Source organism: Zosterops lateralis (genome assembly GCF_965231275.1).
Source record: "Zosterops lateralis genome assembly, chromosome: 4".
Lineage (NCBI taxonomy): Eukaryota > Metazoa > Chordata > Aves > Passeriformes > Zosteropidae > Zosterops > Zosterops lateralis.
Window position 1 is genome coordinate 38,773,702 of NC_139765.1, and position 27,099 is coordinate 38,800,800.

General features: G+C 40.4%; 1 protein-coding gene across 1 annotated transcript in view; it reads left to right on the forward strand.

The window, feature by feature from the left end:
• The window catches only part of PTPRB (protein tyrosine phosphatase receptor type B), a 63,828-nt gene that overhangs the window by 27,768 nt on the left and 8,961 nt on the right, over positions 1–27,099 (forward strand). Inside the window, exons 9-32 of the mRNA XM_083860370.1 lie at positions 1,296–1,556; positions 3,708–3,974; positions 5,271–5,534; positions 6,532–6,795; positions 7,735–7,998; positions 8,666–8,929; positions 9,782–10,051; positions 10,669–10,932; positions 11,467–11,730; positions 12,099–12,380; positions 13,550–13,828; positions 15,718–15,867; positions 17,089–17,332; positions 18,435–18,541; positions 19,044–19,143; positions 20,510–20,593; positions 20,697–20,714; positions 20,819–20,900; positions 21,354–21,444; positions 22,588–22,664; positions 23,481–23,615; positions 24,716–24,838; positions 25,040–25,203; positions 26,299–26,434. Of these exons, the coding sequence (XP_083716496.1) occupies positions 1,296–1,556; positions 3,708–3,974; positions 5,271–5,534; positions 6,532–6,795; positions 7,735–7,998; positions 8,666–8,929; positions 9,782–10,051; positions 10,669–10,932; positions 11,467–11,730; positions 12,099–12,380; positions 13,550–13,828; positions 15,718–15,867; positions 17,089–17,332; positions 18,435–18,541; positions 19,044–19,143; positions 20,510–20,593; positions 20,697–20,714; positions 20,819–20,900; positions 21,354–21,444; positions 22,588–22,664; positions 23,481–23,615; positions 24,716–24,838; positions 25,040–25,203; positions 26,299–26,434 (4,454 nt within the window). The remainder of the gene's footprint in view (positions 1–1,295; positions 1,557–3,707; positions 3,975–5,270; positions 5,535–6,531; positions 6,796–7,734; positions 7,999–8,665; positions 8,930–9,781; positions 10,052–10,668; positions 10,933–11,466; positions 11,731–12,098; positions 12,381–13,549; positions 13,829–15,717; positions 15,868–17,088; positions 17,333–18,434; positions 18,542–19,043; positions 19,144–20,509; positions 20,594–20,696; positions 20,715–20,818; positions 20,901–21,353; positions 21,445–22,587; positions 22,665–23,480; positions 23,616–24,715; positions 24,839–25,039; positions 25,204–26,298; positions 26,435–27,099) is intronic.

Genomic DNA, 27,099 nt, shown 5'->3' on the forward strand with positions numbered 1-27,099 from the left:
ATTCATTTGCAGTGCGTTAGTCAAAGCCACATCTGATTTACTTCAAACATAAAAAATAATTCCTATATAATGGTTAGAATAATGGTTAGAATTTCTGCTCAGTGAATGCAGAATAAGTGCAATTCAGAGGAAGGGAAGACTTGGAGCAGGAATAACAGGCAAGGCTGAAGTCTAACCCTTATCTCACTGAAGAATGTGAGGTGGGACAGGGCCATTCTACCTTATCCTCACCCTTCCTGGGGCCTACCTTTTCTACTATACCCTCCTCTGTCATTCCCTGAGGATTTAATTTTGTTAACTTTGCACAACAGCAGAACCAGTAGAAGTTACAGAATTGAAGCTTTCTGTGACTTGTAGCAAACTTGATCCATGCGAGATCCATTCTCATCTTCCTTACTTTGACATATGTTGCAAGTAATTTAAGTTTGTGGCGTTACTTTTAATTGACTCAGCTAAGCGATTAATAGTTGGACCCAATGGTTTTAGAGGTCTTTTCCAACCTAAGTGAGTCTATGATTCTGTGATTAGAACATGGTCCATTAAATAATATCCAGCAGTGGGTGTATCATGACTGTGTTTGACCCACAGTGAGGTGCACAATGTGTCTGTCATGACATATAGGCATTAGGCCCTGTTGTGACTCAGTTTTCTCTTATATTAACCCACAGACTTGGAAAGTGAGTTGTATTTCAATGTGACAAGGACAAAATCAGGTCAGGGACTATATTAAGCAAGACATGCGTGCTGGGTATGCAGGCACACACACACATGAACACACACAGAAATTCACTGATTGAATTCTTTCTTTTATGCCACTGTAAATTTGAAGTGTCGCCCAACTTGACTGCGGTATAAACCAATGCAACATCAACATCACTCCGACCCTATAATTTGCATCCTTGTTTTTTAGAAGTACATTGGTGTAGATCTGACTTATGGTACAAATGTCTTATATTCCTGGTCAGCACCCAGAGTTCAAGAGGAAGTTTGCTGACTTCCCTGGGTTTCCATTTGCACTAAAATATATATCCTGATGAGTTTAAACCTAAGCATTGCAGCCATAGTGCATTGCTGAAATCTGCTGCTAGCAGTCCTTTCTGGGAGAGGGGCACAAATATTAGATTTGTAGCAATGGCTTCCTAGAGAAAGGTAAAGAATTGTCCTCTTGATTTCAGATACTTCGTTGCTATCACATTTCTGTCATACAGAACGTATTTCTTCCAACATCTTTAGATAGGGCGTGTGTGCTCACCACACAGTCCTGTTCTCATTGTGATCTCTGTGTACTTTTCCAGCTCCTGAGCCTGTTCTCCAGCTCCGTGTAAAGCATGCTAATGAATCTTCACTTAGTGTCATGTGGATGACCCCTGTTGCAGAATGGGACAGCTATGTAGTTTCCCTGGGAAACAGTGATCTTACTATTGTAAAAACAAGACTTGCAAAAGAAGCTAAGGAATTCACTTTCACTGACTTGGAACCTGGAAGGAAATATACAGCTACCATCACTACCATTAGTGGGACTTTAAGCAACTGGACTTCAGTAGAAGGAAGAACAGGTATCATCTTGTGAAACTGTTTTAATCTTCTGTTAACCATTAACAAATTTTTTTGGCTTTGTAGTGAACTGAACGAACTCAATGTCTAAATCTCAAAAGTCTTGATCTTATGTTTGTTTCCTCAGTAAAAAAGTTACGCCTGAGTTTTTCATTTCTGTCTGTCAGTTATCTTGCTGTATTTATTTAAGATTTTGGGGAAATGGATGTGTAATTCCTGGCAAAACAGTTTCCTATAATATTATGTCACATCTAATCAATCTACATTAGCACAGGAGTCCATATAAGAAGAACCATTTTCACTGTGTATTTTCAGGAGGGTCACTTCCTTGATATAAAGCATTCATTATCTGGGAAAAAGAGAAGCATCACCACACAGGAAAATATTACTTTAGGAGGAACATTCCAAAGTTGATAGACACAAAACATATGTGACCTTCAAGATATATTTTGAATCTTTTTGCTCTTCTGATTCCAGAATACGTATTTGTTACTGAGGGTCGTAACTGTGTCACACAGAAGGTCCCATTCTCCACCCCTTGCAGGGTGCTAATTTTGTGCACATGTGCAAGTTTTAAACCATGCAGGTTGCTTTACTCTGTGTAAGCACTGACTTAAGCATTCTGCAGTGCAAGCCAAGTTTTAAAACGTAGCTCTGGCCTTGCACAGCACAGGGAAAAACAAGCTGCTTGTGTCTGAGTATAAGCATGCCTAGGGTTGATGGTGGTCCTTACTTAAATTTTATAACTCCTTCCAAGGCCTGAGAAGCTTAGCTTATACTTTCATCTTTCTGTTAGGTTATTAGATAGCTGGAATTTCACTTCCATCTGACTTACCCTGCTTTAGGGGACCTACTCAGGAATAAAGGTCTCACTTCACTAGTATGAGTCAATGCTTGAAAACACATCAGGCGCTGATTGTGTGTCAATATTACATTCAAAGTGAGTTATAAAGAACAAATATCATTTAGCGTGAACATAGGTTTTAATAAGCATTCCAAACCTCTGAATCTTCCTTGCAGCAGGACAGCTTACTAGGCTTGAAAAATATTGCTGTTAATATGACAGAAGTAGTTCTTACTTCCATCCCAGACTGGTCAGCTTCCAGTGAAACCTGCAGTATCACTGAAAGAGCATTTAACACAGAAATGTGGCACTTTAGTGTCTTGTTGGAGCTAATTATGCTATGAGAACATTATAAAACAGGAAGGATTTTTGATTGAGCTTTTTGTGAACTTTACATTTTCTTCAGCTGTGTGCCTAATTTTCTAGCTTCTGTTAATGATTACTGAACTAGTGCTATGTGTGCAAAAAGGTTGATATAAAACAAGAGTGGAAGAATGCATTCACATTTTATAAAGTTAGAGTCTTCTTTATTTCAGTTGTGCTTGGTCATGAAAACAGAAATCTTTAGAAGTAATCGTATTTCCTTGTTTTGACCAAATATTGTCAAACTAAATTAAAAAAGAGGATTTGGGGTAAACTTTGTGCTACATATTACATTCCTTTGTTATTTCTTTATCCTTTTTGGTCTGGCTAAGTTCATGAGCTTGTGCTTAGATAAATGATACATTTGTTTAGCAATTCATCTTTTGATGCTACAAAAGTTGGTATCCTGGAGATATTCTGACATAAAAAGTTAAACCATAACCATTAATGTCAGTTATCCCAAAAAGTAAAGGGTCTGACACAGTATAGATGACTGTGCCTGAGGTATTCTTCAAACAAGTTTGCCATTTATTAGAAAGGAAAGATCAGGAATGGGAGAGGAAAGGGAAAATGAAAGACGCAGACCATATTTGAAGTAGTCATCAAAAACCCTGAGTGATTTCCTAAACTGATGGCTTTTATTTAATGGTATTTATAAAATGCCATCTCTTTCGGTTCCCTGATCTTGAATCATTTTCATCTGACTGAGAAAAGTTGTGCTAAAAGCTGAAAGACATTTCTGTGCCTTAGTTAGTTTCCCATAGACTGCATCCCAGACAGGAAACAGTCCCCAGTTAAAGTATTTTTAGTCCTGTTGAGTCTGGCTGCAAATTGGAATGTTCTTTTGATGCACTTCCTCAGTGTGACTAAACTTGTGTTCTTTGGGGGATTCTGTTTTGTTTTATTTTATTTCTTCTCAGTAACAATATGACAATTTCCTTTTCAGTGCCAGCCCAAGTGACAGGTCTGACTGTGGCAAGTCAGGGATCAACCAACAGCTTATTCACCAACTGGACAAGAGCGCTGGGAGATGTGGACTCATACCAAGTGCTACTGATTCATGAGAATGTTGTCATTAAAAATGAAACTGTTCCCAGTGAAACCAACAGATACCATTTCTATGCCCTGAAACCTGGAGGGCTCTATTCAGTTGTTGTCACCACTGTCAGTGGAGGGATATCTTCAAGGCAAACGATTGCAGAGGAAAGGACAGGTAAAAAGGAAAACACTCCAGCATGCATTTTGGCAGTTCTTAAAAGCTGAATTTATCTGAGAGAATGGTCTTGTGATTAAGCCACTGCACTGAGAGTTCAGAAAACCAGGAGTTTCATCCATATAGTTCCATACATGCACACTGTCTGTCCAGATTTGTGTAAATACAGCTTTAGAGAGCTAACTGCTGTAACTGCAGTGGGAACTCTACAGCAGAATCACTCTGTAATGAAGACAAAAATACGCCCTGAGAGGAATGAACAACTATGCTGGGCAAATCACTCCTCGGAAGGGACTTTCTTGTTCCATTGGCTATGTGGTGTGTGATTGCTCTTCACTTATGTGTGCCAAGAACCTCCCTAAAGGTGTTGGGATGAATTTGCGTCTCAGTTTCTCACAACCCATTCTTTTTCTTTAATCCAGCATCAAAACCACTAGGGCTAATTAGTTATTAGGAAGTCCTTCTGTACTTCATAGAACAAGATCTACTGTTGCGTCAAATTCTTTAGGTTTAAAGAGTCGTGAAATATAATACCAGTTCTGTGGATATTTAGAGGAAAAATTTGGCAAAATAGTGCAATTTCACCTATTATGTGAATTTGGCAGAGGCAAATCTGCAGTTTTCTGCAATGTTCTACTTGAAAACAACTATTTTTTCAGGTGAAAAGGCAAAACAAACCTGAAAAAAAATTAGAGAAGAATAATACTGAAAGGCGTAAAGTAGATAAGCGTATTTTGTAAAACTGGGCGGGGGGGCGGTTGACTCTGACAGCTGTTTGCCAGCCCCTCTGCTGAGATAAGTAAGTTCAGTGCAGCAGAGTCCAGTTAAAATTTGGAACTTCATTATTTCTAAGTTTTGCCCCTGTAATAACTGAGAGTTTTGTACCTGAGCAATGATAGTTCTGGCAGTGCGGAGCCTTTGAGCTCACCTTGCTGGCTTGAAAAACAAGTGGCATTCATGTTTTGTCCACTAGGCGTCAGAGAACCTGCTGGAAATGAAACATTCAGCTGTGGGCCTCAGCAGCTTGCCAGTCTCACCAGTTATTGCTGTTACTGAGGAATGGCAGTTTGAGAGGATAACTCAACTTCTGGGAGTTTAGAAGTGCTAGAATCAGGCCACTAGTGACAATTTTCTTCACTCTATTTAAAAAAATAGATGAATGTTGCTGAGACGCAGTCAGTGCAGACTTCAGGAGTCCCAGACTGCTTATTTTGCAGGGGATGGCATTCCAGGGATTCTCACTACAGTAGGAATTGGGTAGTTAATGCTTTTCTTGTTTTTTCCTTTGTTGCACAGTTCCTTCCAGCGTGACTGGAGTGACAGTAAATAACTCAGGTCGGAGTGACTACCTCAGTGTTTCTTGGCTGCCAGCTTCTGGAGATGTAGACAGTTATTTGGTAACACTCTCTCATGATGACAAAATTGTTCAGACTCTTACCATTTCCAAATCACTCAGTGAATGCTCCTTCAGCAGCCTTACTCCTGGGACGCTTTACAATGTGATGATAACCACAAAGAGTGGAAAATATGAAAACTATTCCCTCAGCCAGGAACGAACAGGTAAAGAGAGACTCTGGGCAAACACGGTCACTGTAACATTATTATGTTAGTAATGGTTAATGTATAGCCATTGCCAATGATTTATCAATCTCTGACCAAACTGGGATGGTTGATTAGGGGTTGGAGGGTCAAACCATAAAATTACAGCTTTATAGACTTAGTTTTATTCTTATGCCCCGCTGTTTTATTTCGTGCAAAAATACTTTAACATGAATAAAAGTCATGTCATTCCTTATGAATGAACAGAAATCATGGATCAGTTTTCGCTAAAATATATTGTCCTGTCCTTAATGCCTCTACTTAGCCCTTCGGGAATATCCTGCAGAGCATCTTCTCAGAAAGTTACTCAGGCACTGAAAGAAAAGAATAGGTTAATTAGTAAAATATTCATGAGGTGGGTTACAATAATGGGTAACATCCATGTCAGTTGGTTTTGGTAATGTAACACACATGTCTATGGTTTTGGTCATGCAATTTTCAAGGATATTATAACAAGAATAGAGAAGTCTCAGAAAGGATTGCAATAATGATGGAGAACCTTTTAAAACTTTCTCAAAAATTGAAAAAACTGAGACTTTACACTTGGTAAACCAATACAACAAAAGAAAGATTGTAAGGGATGTTAAAATACCAAAGAGTATCAATTAGTGCAATTTTAGTCTTCTCATGATCTAAGTGAAAATCCAAGGAACAGCCACAAAAGGACAAGAACCAAATTTTGGATCAGTGTTTGTCTGTGGAACTCACTAGTCTTACAAAAATGGAGCAAGTTCCATAAGAAGAAAAATTAGAAAGTCAAACCATTGTGTTGTCATAAGATGTAAAGCAGCTTGAAAACTGCAGATACTATTTTATTGCTTAAATCCACATTGCTGTCCTTTTGCAACTTCCTCAGAAAACTCTGGTAACTACCACAAACAGAGTTCTCTGCCACAGCTCTGGTTACTTCAGGAAGTTACCACTTTCTGAATCTTTAACTGCGTTCTTTTTCTTTCAGTCCCTTCAAGTGTCCAGGGACTTACTGTCAGCAATTCAGCCAGAAGTGACTACTTGAAGGTATCCTGGTTACATGCATCTGGATATTTTGATAATTATGAAGTGATCATCAGGAACAACAATGATTTTATCCAAACAAAAAGAGTCCCAAAGGATGAAAATGAATGTGTGTTCACCAATCTGGTCCCAGGGAGGCAGTACAGTGTCACGGTCAGCACAAGGAGTGGGAAATACGAAACTAGTGAAAGAGTCTACGGCAGAACAAGTAAGTAAGCACCCTGGAAACATTCTGAGACACCCCAGGGTATTTTTTTTCATTTACCATACCCAGGAACAAAAATCATACGAGATTTTAACATAGAATGTTGACTATGACTCTTTGAATGTGTATTCCAAATACAGAAAGCAGTATTTAGTTTATGACCAGTGTTTAAATTACAAGCAAAAAGTGAAAGAAGAGACCTGTGCTGTTAAACTGGAAAGCAAATCTTGAAACGCTGAAAGCCAAAAAACAGTTGTACGGTTTTCTGCTTGAGCTTAGTACTTAAATTGTGTCAGAATGTACTAAACGGTTCTTTCAGGTCATGGAAATATATAGGAAGTATATAGGAAAGAAGATAGACTAGACCTCACTCTATTCTAACTACCCCAGGCACTGGAATTGGAGAGCATGAGGCAAGAGTGGTAAGGTGGTTAGTTGGGACCCAGCAGGGATCTAGGTGCGATCTTCACCTAGCACCCTATGTGAGTTAAGGAGCCATGCTGAGAAACTCAGTTTTTAACAAAGATGTAGAATGGGGCAAAAATAACACACCTGTGTCTGGCACAGTTTAGAAACTGCATTGTGCTGCTGCATCACACAGATGGATTGCCTTGGCTTGGCACTAGCTCAGGCCTCTTTTTTCTGTATTTGCTGTACATGCAGCTCTTACTCCAATTTTGTTGGCCACGTAAACTCCCTGCAGGCTCCATTATTATTTATTTATTATTTTTATGCTGATAGATTGTGGACTTCTGTTTTGAAATGGGACCTTCCAGTGTTAGATGGGGTGCAGACTACCCAAATGAGTGCAATCTACTGCTTTTCTAAGGAGCTGAATGAAAAATTGTAACTCAGAAGCATGGCTTCAGAGCTGCTAGCTTTTTGCTGTAGTCTGTTAAGTAAGTACTGAGAAGTTTCCCATCTTTCTTCTCACCTCTTCAGTGCCAGAGTCAGTGAAGGAACTGACTCTTAGTAACAGGAGTACAGAAGATCTGCAGGTAACTTGGTCAAAGGCTGAGGGGGATGTTGATAAGTATGAGATTCAGCTCCTCTTCAATGATATGAAGATCTTCCCACCCATTTTCCTTCGGAACACCATTGAGGAGTATTGGTTCACAGCTCTGACTCCAGGACGTCTATACAAAATTCTTGTTTTGACCATCAGTGGAGATGCACAGCGTGCTACTTTCATAGAAGGCCTGACAAGTAAGAAATAATGTGGTATTTAAAACATATTCAGGCTTCTCTAGAATGAAACACTGAAAATCAAGGGCAAACCATGATTATATGCAAGCTCCTGTAACACTGGCTCAGAGACAGCAGATCTCATTGAAAATCACACTAGTACTTCAGCCAACTTGTGACCCATGCTTAATCAAAAAGTGTCGCATTTACTAATATTTGATTGTTGGCAGAGAATCTGATTTGTTGCAAGGGAATTGTATTGAAATGTCAGCATTTAGGTTTCTCTTATTCCCATGCATGCCAGTTGTTCGCTTAGTGTCTCTAGCTACATCACTTACCTATTTTACACCTCTGTTTACCTGTCTGAAGTAAATGATTGAGATAATAATGGCAAGATGGCTAACTAACTGAGGGTACCTAAAGAGCTATCATTTTTTGAGGTGTTTTTAAAACATCATTTGGATAAGAGGGAGGTTACACATAGAATTGCTTTTCTAAAATGGCATAAGCCCACACAAATGTTTACAACTTCACTTGTGTTTGCCCGTGAATGATATTACTTGTACTTGTAAATGATCCTTCTCTTTTGAATCATTTTTCTGTGGCCATAAAATAGGTAGAAATTAGGATGCCTGAGTCAAACAGGAAATTTGTGAGCAGGTGCCTTTTTGTCTCCTGTTTTTTCCAGTTCCAAGCAAGGTCCGAAACATTCACGTGTCACCTAATGGCATGACAAACAGCCTGAAAGTGAGCTGGGCCCCTGGAGGTGGAGATGTTGATTCCTACACAGTGACTATATTTCAGCAAAACCATCAGCTTGATTCGCAGAGTGTCTCCAAACACATCTCTGAGCACATGTTTCACAAGTTGGAAGCTGGGGAGCAGTACCGCGTGGTGGTGCAGTCTAACAGTGGCACCTTGCACAACAGCTTAGCAGCTTTTGGGAGAACAAGTATGTTTCTCTTGAGACAACGAGAAAGTTGCATTATATCTTCCCAGAGACTGACCCTTGTTTAACAATGTTTATCAGTGTACCACAGGGAATGGGGACATTCAAACTCATGGGAAGTTTTTATCTCAAAGCATGAGGGATGACGTAGGCATGGGTCTGTTAGTACCAGTGAGATGTGTCATTTCAGTAGCTTTACCTGGGTGAATGTGCATGGAATTCTAGCCCAGCCCAGTGTCTTCCTTCATAGGATGAATGCAGTTCCATCCCTCTCATTTCCTCTGCCTATACCCATCTGACACATACATCCACTCCATGTAGTCAAGTACTGTGTTCCAGCAGAGCCTATTGCATGGTCAAGGCTTGTTAGACAACATATTGTCCCAGTATCCAGGGTGTCAGTATTGCAACAATGCAATACCTTGGTTTTAATCTGTCCTTTCTCTTTAGCACCTGCATTTCTTATCTATGGCCTTGACTTTTGTACAGCAGCTGCTGGCTAGCATTTTCTATTCTGGGCTACTATTTTGCACCAATTTACCACTCCTTTATTTTTCATATTCCTTTCTTAACTGTTTCGATCAGTTCAGTTCACTCTCCTTCTCCATGATAGTCTATATATATCTGTTGCTTCTCCATTCCCAGTTCAGATATCCATGATGCTCTGTAACTTTATGTTTGTATTTATGTCTAGGAATTACTTATTTCTGTAAACATATGCACAGACATTTCTTTTCCCACAAGTGAACTTGAAAGTATATAAGGTTATGTTCTGTTAATTACTTTATTCAGATTTGTGCATTGAATGATCTGTATTTCACCTGGTAATATTCTGCCTTTAATTGTTGCTTCCAGTTCCTGCCACGGTCCAGGAATTACTAGCCCATCATGCTTACAGCAGTCATTCCTTGTTAGTAACCTGGCAGAAAGCTCCTGGTGTAGCCGAAAGATATGACATTCTGCTCTTGAACGAGCAAGGAGTCCTCCTGAGTAACAAATCAGAGCCAGCTACTGCCAAACAGCACAAATTTGAAGATTTACTAGCTGGCAAGAAGTATAAGATACAAGTTTTGACAGTCAGTGGTGGACTCTTCAGTAAGCGTGCAGAAACTGTTGGCCGAACAGGTAATTAGAACATCTTGGTTTGCTTATACTTCCCTCAGTCTCATTAAATACATGAACCATCTGTACATCTTGATTCCGCAAAGATTCTAGTAAGGTACAAACTCTGCATGACTAATGCATCATTTTTCCTGATACATGCTTTGTATGTGAATCTGAAATTTGTTATTATAATAATGTGCCCATGGTTTATAATAAGGATATTAAACCAAAATGATGAATGCTTCCCTCTGTCTGTTGTAGAAATGCCCAAATGCTTTATTGTCATCAAGTTTTTAATTCACTGTCTCAAGGTTCTTAGTGCAGCATTTGATGTGAATACACACTTCTAAACTCAAGGCCAAGTCTTGCTTGCAGTCTTTACTGATTTAAAGATTCTTGTAGAAGCTAATGGACAGTTCTGAGTGAGCACAGTCTAGAGAGTCAGATCTTCTGGGAAATAAGAATATTGTTTTGGAGAGACTCTGGCATTTCATAAATGCTTTCTCCTTGTTTCTGAAAGTTGCTGTTGAAATTACTTAGCTACTTGTGGCTTAATTGAAATGTGTTACAGTCATGAGAAAGGTTCAGCTTAGTGCCCAGACTCTGATATTTACCCTTATATTAATCCTTCTTTTCAGTTCCAGCAGCTGTTACAAATCTGAAAGTCACAGAGAACACCACTGACCGACTGTCCTTCAGTTGGACCACCTCTCAAGGGGAGCTTGATTCGTATGACATCTTCCTTTACAATCCAGACAAGTCCCTTCATGACAGGATTTCGGGAGAGCAGCATCTCCAGCAGTGTTCATTCCAGAACCTGCGTCAAGGCAGGATGTATCGAATGGTGATTGTTACACACAGTGGAGACCTCACTAATGAGTCATCTGTCTATGGAAGAACAGGCAAGAACGTCTAAGAAAACCATCTGTCTCCAGTGTGGTGCTCATGGTGGACACCAGTGAGCTGGTCTGAGTCTGATACTTATACTAGATTGGAGCAACTATTACAAGTATCAAAAGCTCTAATATGTAAAAAAAACATTAGATATATAAAAAAGTAAATTCTGAAACATGTAGTTACAGCAGGAAAAATGCGGCACCATATAGGAACCCGTCTGTGGGACTTCGTCTGCATAGTGGTGCACTTTCTTCAGCTACCTCAGAAATGGGTGTTTCCAGATACTGACTAGGAAAAGGCTGCTTAACATTTGCAAAACTGTCCATGATAAACATTGCAACCTCTTTTGGTAACAGTGGCAGTTCAAAATAATAAAGGAAGTCACTGAGATATGCTTTCTGCTTTTCAGCCAGCTGTGGTGGCTGTCTAGTTTATAAAATTATCATTACAGGACAAGTATAAGGTCCACTTGACCTTTTTGCTTCTTCTCACCCAAAGGATGTTCTACATAAAGTAATATTCATTCCTCTTCTTTTCAGTACCAGCCCCAGTTGTTGGTCTCAAGGCATCCAACCGAAACATGACAGACAGTCTGTGGTTCACTTGGGGTCCAGCAGCAGGAGATGTTGACTTCTATGAGCTGAATCTTTACAACCCAAATGGGACACAGAAAGAAACTGAGCAGATGAAAGACCTGGAAGAGTGGCATTTCCAGGGGCTCATTCCTGGCAGAAAATACTCTTTGGTTGTGGTGACTCACAGTGGTGACCTGACCAACACAGCAAATGCTGAAGGAAGAACAGGTACGGGGTTTTTTTTTAGTCCCATCTGTTTAAATTCATTAGTTCACAACTATGAGACAGACTTATTCTAGGGGAGGATTTATTGTAAGAGTCATTGAAGGTATAAAGATGAAGGATAACCTTAAGTGCATTAAACCAATGGAATCTGAAAGAAAAGCAGTGAACTGTTTGTTTTTCAAAAGCTCAGAATATATTAGGACTGTGAAAGTCAGCAGCAGCAGCACAGGTGCAGTAACTGGCTGTGTATACAAGATAGTACAAACTACTTTCTGGTGCATGAAGAAAATAATGCATGTTTCATTTGTCTTGTGTAAAAATTTGTTAAGGATCTCTTTCTTCTCTCCCTTTTTCCCCCCCTTTCTGCACAGCACCCAGCCCTCCTAATACTGTATCATTTACTGATGTTGCAAACACTTCTTTATCAATCACTTGGCTGGGTCCTCCAGACTGGACAGATTATGATGATTTTGAGGTGCAGTGGCTTCCAAAGGATCCCCTCACAGTATTCAATCCCTACAGCAGCAGTAAATCTAAAGTACGCATCATCTATGGCCTGCGACCAGGACGACTCTATGAGTTCAGTGTCAGAACTGTCAGTGGTGACAGCTCGAAGACATACAGTCGGTCACAGTCTGCAAGCGTGAGAACAAGTAAGTAAAAATTTCTATTGCACCCTAACACTCAGCTGAAGAAGATGCAAAACTGTAAAATATTACCAATTCCTTATGCAGTCGGTAATTTCCATTAATAAATTCATGAATGACACTGATGAATTCACCTAGATTCTAAGGCCTCGGTGTGTGCAAGGTCAGCTGTTTAAAGACTGATAATGGACATACATTTATAGTCTTCACATCCAGAGTCAAGCTGTTTGGTTGAAAAGCCTGAATCAATCAGTTTTAGGGGTAAAATAAGGCTGAATATCCAAACTTCTCTGATGGTAGCATATTGAAATAATCATGTTTCTGAATGATAAGACAGAAAGGATGACAGAAACTGTGGTGTACTAGATTTGAAACTGGAATCGGTGTTTCACTGCTCTGCATTTCTGCCCAAGTCTGTGAATGTGTTTCATCTCTAGCTGTTTCTAGCAACCTCAGAAACAGGCTGATTTGAAAAAGTGACATGAAATTGTAAAAGTAAGTGAGTTGTGGTAAACCCTCATGTCATTTGGGGTGAGATTCAGCTCTAAATTGACATCTATGTTTAGTAAGCTATAAAGCTCTTTAATATGGCATAATAATTAAATTTCACCTGTACTTAATCACTTAAATGTAGATGTCTGCCATCTGAGAGTGAATCCTATCTTTGTTACACGTTATATGATATAAATGATGCTCCTATATTACGTGGATAAAGCATATTTCTGTGTTATGTTTTAGTAATATGGACACGTCACATGCTGCCCAGGAAACCAAATCAGTCATGAGATGACAGTATCAGTATTGATACTGATATAACTGACCACATGGAGCCTCCAAATAAGTTATAACAGCTTTCTAAAAATCCATTTCTTTGTGGTGTTGCTGTTCATGTTAAGACTTCATCAAGTAGGAGTTTTTTGCTTGTTTTCACAATTAATTACTGGAGCTTCACAATATTGATGGGCAGATGTCACTAGATCTGATTTCAGATGGCTAAAAAATGAGTTACATAATAATCAGGCAGCACACATAGTTGGGAATTCTGATTCCCAGGCTCCTGCTCTGATCTGATGGTTGATGCTAGATGCTTGAATCTAGGAGCTGTAGTGTGAGCAGAGAGTGTATGACACCTGTCCTTTTTCCTGCCAAGCTTCAACTTCTCAACATTTCTCTAGAACCAGACAAGATACAAAGCCTTCACTGTCGGCCCCAAAACTCTACTGCCATCGCATGTTCCTGGACTCCTCCTGATTCTGACTTCGATGGGTATAGTGTTGAGTGCAAGAAAATGGACACTAATGAAGTGGAATTTTCTAAAAGGATAGAAAAAGACAAATCTCTACTTAATATCATGACCCTTGTTCCCCACAAGCGATACTTGGTGTCTATCAAGGTGCATTCTGCAGACATGACGAGTGAAGTGGTTGAAGACAGCACCATCACAATGATTGATCGTAAGTGGAATTCAGAGTTGCCCTGAAGAGAGGCATTGAACAGCAATAAGCAATTGCTCGTGTTGGTTAGACAGTAAAAGGATTCTGAACTCCACAATTACCAATGTGTGGAGTAGTGCCCAAAGTAGACCGAACCCATCTTTTGGTCCCTGTTGTGACAGACAGTGCAGGATTTTGACTATATTGCCTCTCTTTACATTGCCAGACCCAATTATTTATCTTATTCATGAAATACAGTCTGAGAAACATAAATACCTTGTCCTCATCATCACATGCCTTCAGTTGTCTTCACACCCACTGCTTGTCTTTCTGTATCTGTCTGTTTCCCCTCATAGATGGTGGCCATCCTCAGCCCAAATATCCATGAATAAGGACATTGGATTGTAGTACTACATTCTCTTTTGGCTTCTATAGACTCTTCTAAGGTGCTTCCTGACCAAATCACCTGACCAGTCACCAAATCACTTTTACCTGAGGGATGATCCAGATTTCTATAGCATGTGCTTTGAAACAGATTCTTCAGTTTCTCTACCCATAGGCGGCTGAGTGGAGTGTATCAGTAGCATCTGCTGATATCTCTGCACTGCCAGGCATCACTGCAGTCAACAGCCTGCCATCACTGACTGTAGAGTTGCCCCAGATTTTGCACTACCTCAGCATTCAGTGGCGCAGTACAATGCAGAGGCCTGAGCTGCTCCAGGGCTAAACTCAAAAATGAGAGGATGGCGAGGAGGCATATATCAGAGATGCCTCTGTAGTTGCTTATTAAAAGCCACATTTGTGTGAAATGCTAGATCATAAAAATATGTTTGCTTTGGGAGCTGTTGAGCTAAGCTGGAGTTCAGTCACCAACCCACCTTCTCGTTTGCCCCTCAATTGCCTTTTAGTCTCCTTCCTCTGTCACAAAGGATACTACAAATCCAGATGTAAGACCTAGTTATTCATGTCACAAGAAGTGAGACTGAGTCTTATTTGAAAGTTTGCTAATCATGTTTTTTCTTTTTTGGTTCATGTTCATGTTTGTTTATTGTCATTTGTTTTAAACACTGCTGCTCTCCCAGACCCTGGTTAACAGTGGAGGCCCTACCTCAAGGGAAAACACAAAAAAATTGCAGCGAGACTTTGTATATGTAAGAGGTTTAGCTAAAAAGCATATAAATGTATGAATTTTGGGGGGTTTTGGCATTCTAAAAGCTTTTGAAATTTAGCCACCTGCTTACCATTTTTATGTTTCCCGTATGTGGAATATAGTCTCAGTACTACAGATTTTTAAAAGAATCAGCAATGTAGATCCTTAAAATTCTGCTTTTTGCTGCATTTTCTTCACTGCATATTTCACTTTCCAGTTTACTTCTATGTGTCACTGTTCAAGGTATAGTTTTGTATCATACAAAGAACATTTCCTATGGAAATTCTGCAGTCAGTCTAGAAAATGGTACTCTGTAGTTGAATGCTGTGTCTGGATAACCCTGTCTGTTCCTCTGGAAAAGAAAGCAGAAATATAGACGCTTAGAACAGGTAACTCCGGTATTGAGTGTGTTAAGTGGCCTTCAAATACTTGGCTTAAACCTGTGTGGTTTTTAGCAGCTACAGTTTCTCTTTTCATAGGCTTGACACAACTTTAATGCATTTCCTTGTGGGCCTCTGCAGGAATTCCTACTGAGGAAGTGTCACTCTTACCATGTGGCTTCTTTCATCCTTTGGCAGTTTCAGTGTGGGAGGTGAAGACACTTCCTTGATTGCAAAGAGAATAGAATCAGAGACTTGGGTCCAGGCAACCAAGATTTATTACAAATTGTATTTTCCTTACTAGGTGTAGCTCACAGCAAGTACATAGGTAGTGCTTTCTCTCTATTTTGTATTTATTTTCTATTTATTTAATTACTCAGGTCCTCCTCAGCCACCTCGTGACATACGAGTGAACAAAAAAGAGGTGCTCGTTACCAAATCCTCCATCAACTTTACTTTTAACTGCAGCTGGTTTAGTGATACTAATGGAGCTGTGAAGTACTTTACTGTAGTTGTGAGGGAGGCTGATGGTAAGTGTCATGATTTAATGCTATTCTCTCTATAGCCAATAAAATTTACATGTGGAAGTACATCCCTATCACTGCACAGCAAAGGGGTTTCTCCTCACGGCTGAGTGTCATACAGATTCTGGAAATGTACTTCCTCGCTAGCCTGAGGATGTAGGAACTCAGTCCTATTCTCAGAGTGCCTGTAACAACTACAGAGCTCAGACAGAAGCAGTAGTTAGCTTCTGTACTCTAGATTACACTGCCATGTATGTTCAGACAGTTTCCACAGTAGAAGGCTTATGTTGGTTGCCATTGCCAATGAACAGAGATCTGTGTGTGCTTGCTGTGCACAGATCTCAAAAGGTAATTTAAGTGTTAGGTGCAAACACTAATAGGCAACCCTTTTGGAGAGTCTCAGTAAACTATGCTCAGGAGGCACATGTTTGTTTGCTAACTGAATAAAATGATTTTGCATGCAGCACTATAAAACAGAACAGAAATTGTCCTTGTGACATGCATGTAAACCTCCCTTTCTACAGCTGACCCATTGTTGAGACAAGTGTCTGACAAATCAGATACATGTCTCAACAACTTATACTTTGTTTTTAGAAGTGGCTTCATTTACTGGCATACCAGGACATATTTTGTGACCCTTATGAAAGTTTCTTAATCTCTCTGTCCATCAGCCCTTAGGAAAAAAAAAAACAGATAACATTTCCACTGTCTGCTTTGTTATGTTTGGGCAAACCACAAAGGTCTTTGAGAAAGAGGCTACTCATTGCCATAGCTTTGCCTATCTGAGTCTCTTATCCAGTACTGTGAATTTACATTCAGGGGTCCCCTGTAATTTCCTACTGTAGCTTTTCTCATTTTACAGTAGAGTTGTCAGCATGTGGGGTTTTTTACTTGCTTTTTGAAATAGCTAGTAGTAGGATCCAGGAATCTGGATCACAAAAGCACCCAGCAACAGCACAGGAAAAAATGTCATAGCATTCAACCTGTACATGCCTATTGCGGCAAAAGTTGCACTGAGGACTTAGGAGGAAATCTGCTAAAAAAATAATAGAAAGGTTGGTATTAGAAACAAGATACCCTAACCATTGTATTTTGTATTCATGAGATGGCCTCCAAAAAACAGAAAATTGGATAAGAATATTTCTGTCAAGAGCTTGAGCCTATAAACCTCATCACATTAATCACTGTGGCATCTAAACCTTCTGTCTTTCTCTGCACGTGATGCAGGTAGTGAAGGACTAAAGCCCGATGAGCAGCACCCATTACCTTCCTACCTGGAGTACAAACACAACGACTCTATACGCATCTACCAGACAAATTATTTTGCCAGTAGCTGTGCTGAAAACCCTGACAGTGACTATAAAAGCTTTGACATTAAGCTTGGAGGAGAGATGGAAAATCTGGGAGGAAAGTGTGATCCAGATCACCAGAAATTCTGCGATGGACCTCTAAAGCCTCGAACTGCATATAGGTTAGACTTATATCGGTGGCTGTGCTCTGTTGCATTAATAGGCTTGGTGTCATCTGGGTACCTGATCCACTTGAGCTTCTGTAGATTAGTAACTGCATTGTACAATGTTCTTTGTGTTTCACTGCAAATTTATGGAAGTATTGTCCATGTCCCTGGTTCATAGGTAAGAACCAATCATTCACTAGCATGGGAATGATATTAATAATGCACAAAACTCTGTGCAGTGAATAGGTTTATTTATTTACCTCAGCTAGGTGAGAACCTTTCCTATTGCTGCTCAACATTTCTTTGGAAAGGCTGAAGATGACTGGCTAATTTAGATGAGTACTTAACAAAAGAAGGCAAGCATGCTTCACTCAGTCTAGCAGAACTTTTTCTTTTGGAACAAGCTAGAAAAACCTGGAGGCCATTCTATCATGTGGCACCATCCTCAGGCTCCAGAGCTTGGTCCAGATTAACCCTAGGGTGTAGAAGAGGGTGACTGCCAAGACCAGGCTCAGTGACACCCCTCCCACAGGCAAATACTGTCCTAAGAGATCTGCCAGATGCTCACTGAAAAGGCACATGGACAGAAGGCACATGCCAAGGAGTGCCCATTGTGCCTCTCTGCTTCTTCATCATCATTAAAATGGTGCTAGCCTACTATAGTCTGCTCTCATTAGGGCACATTTCCCAAACTTCAGTCTGGGAAATACCGACATTACCAGGAGAAAAAAGAGGACTATAGCATATGTCCATTATCGGAGTCGTCCCCAGCCAAGTGGAGGGAATGTGTTCCCCCTGAGAAGCATTTCTGAGTCCTCTCTCTTCTGCAGCTTCTGCTGGCCCTGCCTTCAGACATGGTCAGGCTGTGTGTGCCAGCAGCCAGAGCCACATCTGTTACCTCTGCCAGGGTGCCTCAGAGCCCTCCACCTGTACCAGCTGGGCTCCCCCGTATTTAACTCAGGGATCAGTATTAGTAATTAAGTAGAAGACTGATTTACTCAGGTGTCTGTATTAAGAATTATCTGTGGCCTGTGGAAAGGTTTTAGTTGTCTTGAGTTTTTACTTTTCTGCTGTTGGTTCTGAACATCTGATGAGCCATTTTTTACTTTTTTTTTAGAATCAGCATACGAGCTTTTACTCAGCTTTTCAGTGAAGACCCAAAGGAACTTCCTAAACCACTCTTTGCAGACACCTTCTTCTCTTTACCGATCACTACAGAGGCAGGTTAGTTTCAGGCTATTATCAGTGACTGTGCCATGTAATTGTATATTGTGCCTAAGAATACTCTGGCATCTAGAACTACTTGTAAGGAGTGGAACAAAGCTTGTTGTGCATGTCCTGAGGGCTGCTCTTAGAGGAAGCTGCAGCCTTGGCTTATCTACTTTTACTGGAAAATTCAGAGGACTGCTTGACCAAGCTGCTGAAAGTAGAGAAAAGGGAAAATGCTCAGTGAGGCTGTCACCAAGAAAGCTTCTAACTGCAAGAGAACCAATCCCATATAATGGAGTTCTGCTTTCTTTTACTGTGGTTGGGAGTGAAAAAAATTGTTTAGTGGTTTGAAAAAATGAGGACAGAAAATGAAGGCCAGGTTTTAGCTAAGTGTTTTCATTTCCTTGTATTTAGCCATTTTCTTCAGCTGATAATAACAGATCCCCTGAAAGTTATTGATTCTCACATTCATCTGATTGTTTTGTCAAGATATATAAATACACTGTTTTGTTTCTAGAGCCTCTCTTTGGAGTTATTGAAGGTGTGAGTGCTGGCTTGTTTCTGATTGTGATGTTGGTGGCTGTTACTGCTTTATTTGTCTGCAGACAAAAAGTTGGGTAAGCTGACTCCCTTTATCATTCTCTGTTATTGCAATCATGTCAAATTATATTCATTCAAATAATACTATTGATTAGGCATAGCTAAAAATTGGATGGCTCACTGAACTGTTCAACAGATAAAATATGTGTCCCCCAAATTCTGTACACGCTAAGTATACAACTAATGACTTGCATATAAGAAATATATATATATACTTAATTCAAGCGGTGTCAAAATTATGTTACAGAGGATCCTTGTAACTTTTAGTTTGCAATAGGAATTTTGAAACTGTTCATTTAGACTTCTGTCATTTCAGTTCAAAAGTACTGAGATATGGCATTACCTCAGCATCCAAAAGATTAGCTCAAACTTTGCTTCTCATTTTTTATCAGTTATGGTTGTATATCTCACGTTATAGATGAATCTTAAATAGTGAACTTACACCTTTTTAAAAAATGAACTACTGTATCTCAACTGAAAAAATCTTTATCCATTTAAACTATTTTGCATGTCTGAGAGATGTGAAATTTTTTGTCATTTCTGAAATTTGAAAAAAACCTCAACATTTCTAGTGCATAGGAAACACTGCAAGTCTGAAATTCAGTTCTTTTACTGATACAAAATTAAGTTGATATGTTTTTGAATTTGCTTTTCTTATGCCAGAATTTCAGATTGAAAACAACCTGTTTTCTGACTAGTCATAGCTTTTTTGCCAAAATGGATAAACTTCATTATAGAATGTGGTTTTCTTGTTTTAAGTTATATACCCAGCAGGATGGCAATAATACTGGTATGGTTTTCCCACATCAGACATAAAGAGAAAGTGTTCTTTAAGGGAGGTGTCTTGAAGGAGGAGATGGCAACAAAAAGATGAAAGGCAGCACTAGCTGTGTGGAGTAAGTACCACTTCTGTGGCTTTCCCAAAGCCTGCTGTGGTTCTGCCACTTGCTCCTGCCATGAACATGGGCATCTCCTACAGGCCTGATCTGCAGAGTGGATGTGCTGGAAGTTGTAGACTTTTTACAGCTCTGAAAATCTACCTACATGTTCTTCTACATGTAAGAATCAACTGATTTAGGGTCCATCTTGGCATAGGGCACCCTCCTTAATGATGGACTAGGCTGCAAGTGTTTCGGAACAAGAAAAATGTCTTACTACCTGTGCCATACATACACTCCACATCACTATTGCCAAGCTAAAATACAAGAAAACTCTGTGCCTCAGCTAAGAGCAATGTCACAGGATCAGAGCCAAAAATTGAAACACACTGGAAAACGGTAAACTGGAAAAAAGAAATTTAAGGAAGTATAAGTTATGTCATTGCCAACTCTTACATGTTTCAAAACTTAATGATATAACAGGATACTTTCCTTTTTGTTCCAGCAATGGCCATGAGAGATCTACAGCAAGGCTGAACATTCGCAGAGACAGGCCACTGTCAGTCCATTTGAACTTGGGGCAAAAAGGGTAATGTAAAATGTTTGAGTTTTTAACGTGGCATTATGGTTGAACAGACCCATCTGATCACTTACTGATTAAATGTTTCTTTTTCTTTTGAAATAATTTCCAGGTACCGGAAAACTTCCAGGTAAAAAGAAAAAATTATTACCTAAAAAACTTCTTGGTAACCAACTGGATAAATTCTGACTGTGATTCATCCTGTGATTTTCTTCCTCCTATTGAATGTTTTAGTCCGATCAAAGTCAGTCACTTTGAAGCACACTTCACCAAACTTCAAGCAGACTCCAACTACCTTCTATCCAAGGAATATGAGGTGGGATCCTAACCTAGGCAAAGGATTTGCCTAATGAAGGGGCGGGCTGACTGAATCAACTTGTTAATGTATTAGAAAGGCCTGCATTTGTTTGTCATATTCAATCAAATCCAAGTAAGGTGGAGCATTTAATTTGAGCTCCACTTGCCCATGTGCAGAAACAACTCTTCATTTGGTGTCTTCTGATTGGCAGCCTCTGCCTGATATCTGTCTGGTTGAGATCAGAAGCTTTTGTTTGTATGGCACATCTGTGTGGTAAAGTATGGAAGGTACCTGCCAGCCATGCATTTGCTTTAAAACAGTATGATTACCTATGTAATTTTAGTTTGGTTTTTTAAAGAACACCTGTTTTCTGTTCATGGCTTTGAGAGCTGATGAACACTATTTCCCTTTGTGTTGTCTTGTCTTTTAATTATGTTCACCTCACATTTTATTCCTATTCCTTTTTTGCAGGACTTGAAAGATGTGGGTCGAAACCAGACGTGTGACATAGCACTTCTGCCAGAGAACAGAGGGAAAAATCGATACAATAATATATTGCCCTGTGAGTTTTAGCTTTGGTTGTGTAATATTGCATCACACCAGCTATTTTTCACTTTTTTTTTCAGCAAGCCTAGTGGAAAAGAGTGGAGCCAATGCCTTCCCTCCTCTCCATCCGAGATGAAATATCTCTGCCAGCTCAGGTCCTTGTGCGAGAGGCAGATGATGCATGGCCCTGAATGGCTTCACACAGACCAGTAATTTAATTTCACACTAGAGGTGTAATAACTAGCATTCAGTCCAGGGAGAAAAAGCTCCAGCTATTAAGGGCATTCAGTTACTGCTGATAACAAGGATAGTAGAAATAACAGTAGGGTTTTTTACATACAGGGTATCATCCATTCAGTGCTCTTTGACATCCTTGCCAAATCTTTGTTCCTCAGAGTACACAGTAAACCTACTATACAGCATAGAGCTAGTGTGATTCTGCATGGTAAGACACATATGTCAAGTTAACCCTGTTCTTCTCAGGCAAGACCTGTCTGTCACTGAGAGGTTCCCCCTTTAATCTCCTACCTGTCATTTTGGAGGTAGAACATTGAGGAGGAACACCACATAACTCACTGCTCCATATCTTCACAAATGGATGTGGCATGTGCTTGCAGCACAACCTCTCCTGTGTCCTGCCTTCTCATGCCAACAATGACACCTGAGATCCAACATGGCATTCTCTCATGAATCCCTGTCCTGGTAGCTCAGGCATTTTGTGTCTCTGTACAGAGAGCCCTCACCTACAGAAGATGTTTGGCCTGCTCAGCATTAGCTCAGAATATCACTGAAGTGAAACTGTTCTGTCAAGGACAGAGCTGGGTGCTACTTTCCAGTACAGCACACTGCTGTTAGGATCAAAGGAGGATGCTATTTTGGCCCTTTTGTTGTCATAACAAATCCTATGCAGCACAGCAGAGGAAATTTGGTATATTTACTGCTTCCTTCTTACCCATCTGTGTCCTAGTCTCTGGAACACTCCACAGCACTCACAGATTAAAGAGGCAGTAAACCCAGCAGTTATTCCTTATAAATTAGCTGTTCATATAAAATATTGTAATAGTGCTGGCAGTCCTTCCACAAATGCATTTCTGTAAGTGCCAAGAGGGACTGAAAATCAAGACTAGCCCTAAGCCTCTTGTAATCAATTTCTTGCTAGATGATACATCAAGAGTGAAGCTTTCCAATGTGGATGATGACCCTTGCTCAGACTACATTAATGCAAGCTACATACCAGTAAGTGACTCGAGTGTGGTGTTTTACAGTCGTCCTTCCAGTGGTAATTTTTCCTTCATTGAAAACTAAATATAAAGCTGGATGGTTAAGGCTCCCCTCCCCCTTCCTTGATTCACTTGAGCTAATAAACTGAGAACTCATTTTTTGAGTGTGCTGAAAGACTGTGTCTGACTGCCATTAAGTTAACTGTGAGTGATTTACCCAGCACTTAAGGACACTTTCTTGCATTGCTATAGTTATGTAAGATAGCAAGTCTAATTGGGCAAGGACATATTTTTAAAGGTCGCTGGTTTTATACAGTGTCCACAACAACTGTAGCTATCAGTGCAGGTGGCATCTTCACTGTGGAGCTGTAGCTCATCCTGGCAGCATTGTCACCTTGCAGGGTAATAAAACTGTCTGAAATTAAAATAATGCCCTTTGCCAAAGAGTTATAATTGATAATAGCAGTGACTTTAGCAATCCAGATTTCAAGTCTGAACTCAGCTAATTTATTAAAAACGATAAATAAAACAAAAACCCCTAGCAGTTTTAAGATTGCTTGAGACTGTGCTGAACACAAAAGTACAGTGGAAAGCTTTGACTGTCACAAAAGGAAATGGTATTTAGATGTACTGCCACAGTCTCTTCCTTCTCTCTGTTCCAGTCAGTCATTTGCTTCCAGGTCCAAGGCAACAATTTAGCTTTCAAAACTATTGTCCCAGAAAGGGTTGCTGCAGAGCCCTGGCTGCAACCCCAAGGCTTTTTCACTTGTTAGAAGATTTTTTGGTTTTTCTGCATTTTTTTGGAAACTAATGGAGTTCTCTTTATTTGCAGGGCAATAATTTCCGCAGGGAATACATAGCAACTCAGGGCCCTTTGCCTGGAACCAAAGATGAGTTCTGGAAAATGGCATGGGAGCAAAATGTTCACAATATCGTCATGGTAACCCAGTGTGTTGAGAAGGGCCGGGTAAGCAGTGACTCTTCTTTATTATTAATGTTTGTTTCAACATCTATTAAAAGTTTTTTCTTCTTATTTGCACCACACTAAAGCCAAAAAGAGCCCAGTCAGAGAGATACACAGCGTGAAAGAAAAGGTATATTACAAAGACTGGGGACAGATTAAGGCTGTGAAGTGAGGATACATAAACTGTCTCAAGATCATGCAGCATGTCAAGGCTAGAATTTAGGAGCAGAGCTCAGTGCTTCTGGTTTCTAATCCAGGACTTTGTTCACTTGACAATTCTTTTCAGCATGCAGAAGGACAACCATTAACAAAAAAATGCGTGTTTATCATGTCAACTCTGATCAACTTCTACTTTAAATATAAGCTCTGGAGAGCAAATGTTGATCAGTAAATACATCAAGTTATCTCTGATACATACACCTTGATGCAGTTAGCAAAGAGACCACTCATGCATTTGCCTCTCTTACTGAGTGCAGGTGTAGCATACCTCGCCAGGTATGACCACTTGTCCCATGTCATTACATGTCATGCATGTACATACAATGTCCCATACCATTTGTAAGACAGCAACTAGTTCTATAAGAAGATTAAACAAACTTGAAGTAGTGATCCTCTAGTGGTGCATGTTGGGTCAGTTCCTTTCAGTTAACCATTTTTTCCTGAAGAGAGGGTGAAAGCCGACACAGAATAGGATCTGTGTCCTTCTGCATCTCACTGGTTCCAAGTGGGACCCTACTGCCAAGTCTCAGCAAGAGATGAGGAAGGGGCACTGGAGGCACAGCTCTCATCCAAGCAGAGATGTGAGAAGACTTGGCACAGAAAATATGCCCTAGAAGGAGGCATCAGTGAAGTGCTTCCCCTTACCTTCATCACAAAGGAATTTTGAGAACTTCCACTTCCCACCCCCATGCTAACCCGTTCCCATGCCAGACCCTGTTTGTTGACATGGCAGAGAGTGGCATCTGTCTCCCAGTTCAGCTGCTGCCTTTCTTCCTTCATCCTCAGGCACAAGAGGTCTGAAGTCTGCTTGTGCCAGTGCAGGATGGAGGCCTTGTTTATCACTGTTTCAAACACTGTATCTTTCTTTCCTTCTGTCCCTGCAGGTAAAGTGTGATCAATACTGGCCCCATGACCAGGATTCCTTGTACTATGGAGACCTGATTGTTGAGATGATGTCTGAATCAGTGCTCCCAGAGTGGACAATACGAGAATTTAAAATTTGCAGTGTATGTTTGCTTTCATTTTTCCCTGATTAATTTGCTTGAAACACTTGCAAGACTAAATTGGGAAGGTTTGTTGTGCCGTATCCCAGTTGTGCCATGCCTGGCTCCCCTCTGGTGGAAGCTATAGCATTTTCCCCGAAGGTATCTGTTCTATGTGTCCCTTTCCCTCTCATCCTGATGACACACACTTTTGAATTCTAACAGGAAGAGCAGCTGGACTCAACAAGGCTCATTCGTCACTTCCACTACACTGTATGGCCAGATCATGGAGTGCCAGAGACCACCCAGTCCCTGATTCAGTTTGTCAGAACTGTAAGAGATTATATCAACAGGACCCCAGACACAGGACCAAGTATTGTACACTGCAGGTATGTGCAGCAGCAAAAGGTCAGTGGCACAGAGCCCTTTGTGCCTACTCATGGGAAGATCTCAAATCTTCATCCATGTTAGACTATGGGCAGCCACAGAATCTGAGAGATAGCTGCTAGTCTTAAGTTTCCAGATACATCAGAGCAGTATTCCCAAGGCAAATGCATTAATCCACAGCCTCACCCTGGAGATGCCTCAAAAATTATTCTTAGGGAACCACTGTGTCTCTGTGGTACCACTGGAGGGCATGAAAATGTCAGCAGCTGCCACTGCTCATGAGCTTTTGCATTCTTAAATTGCCCACATGCTGCTGTTTGGCCCTATGTTTGAATCACAAAGGGTTGCTTTAAAAGGTAAGATATACCCAGAGTGAATCTGACTATGTGTGGATGTTGAGACTAGCTGCCAGATCCATCCTTCCCCCCTTCTGACTGAAACTCCCTTTTCTTACTGCCTTTTCATGCCCTTCTGCTTTTTCCACCTTTGGCAGTCACAGGGCTGCAGCTTTCCCTCAGTTATGTGGTCCACCCCTACACTTGTATAAAAAATGACAAAATTGAACTGCCTGATCTGTTATCCACTAGCCAGTTGCAGCAGAGTATAGGACTACAGAGAGAGAAAGTGTTTGGTTGGTGCTGTACCTTCTGATAAAGCAATATGTTCACTGGTAGTACCTGATTGTAGTATCTGACGGCTCCACCATTATATGGGCTGAGGCTTGTATCTTACATGACCCTGCCTGTGTCTGCCTGTACAGCATGTGCTGCAGCATGTCAGATGTATCCTGTGTCCCACAGCTGCATCCCTGGAGGGTTTCCAAGTTAGAGTCAGGTGGAGTCTTTCAGTGTATCTCAATGACTGAGTTAATCCAAAGCAGAAAGCAGTACAGGCTGTAGCAGAGATAACTCTACCATTACTATCCTTTCCTCCTTCCTAAATAAATTCCATAATAAAGTGTTATAAAGGCCCAGAGGTGCCATTTGAACAGTTTGCTTCTCACCCTGGAGATCTGAACTGTACAAAAGTATCTCAGGAAGATAGTGAATGCTTTGATCCATCTGCTTTTAAATCTCTTGGGTTGTTTTCTTTTCCAGTGCTGGTGTTGGCAGGACTGGCACATTCATTGCACTGGACCGAATTCTGCAACAGCTGGAATCGAAGGACACTGTTGACATTTATGCAGCAGTACATGATCTGAGGCTTCACCGTGTTCACATGGTTCAGACAGAGGTAAGGTTTGGATAGCCTGCTGTGCAGCCACAACAGCTACCGTATACAATAATCAGTCTCTCATCTGAAAGGCTTTTAAAGCACTTTGCACTTACTCCACTGTGAAATACTAGTTAGATGTATTTTAGCTCTGTGGGAGTTTCCAGTTCAGGTTTTTTTCCATTGGCTGTCTTAGAGAGGGTCCAAACCATAACAAGTGGCAGATATGCTTCCTGTAGATTTCTCCTTTTATTTGCCCTGGCCCACAATCACTCCAACAGCATTATGCAAGACACTTAACAACACACTGTTACTTTACTGCAGAGTCCAATAAATGAGCTTTAAGTGGAGATAGGTCCTTCATGGATGGGTTTGGAAGACAAGCCTAAACAAGACAGATCGGTTGACATAATGAGAAAGAAGAATGCAGAACAGAGAAAAATAGATGTATGCAATTTTAAAACTCTAGCCACTCAGCTAGAGTTCTAGCTAGAGTTTAAAACTCTAGCCTTCTCAGTTTATGTTTTATTGAGCTGCTCTGTCATTTTTATTATAATGATTTTGGAAAGTTGATTTGCATTCCCCTAACATACTGTGGAAAAGCAAGTACATTTACTCTCAAAGTTCAGAAAAAGTAAATGTTTTGTATTTCTTTCTGAGCTTTTAAAACAGCAACAAAATTATGT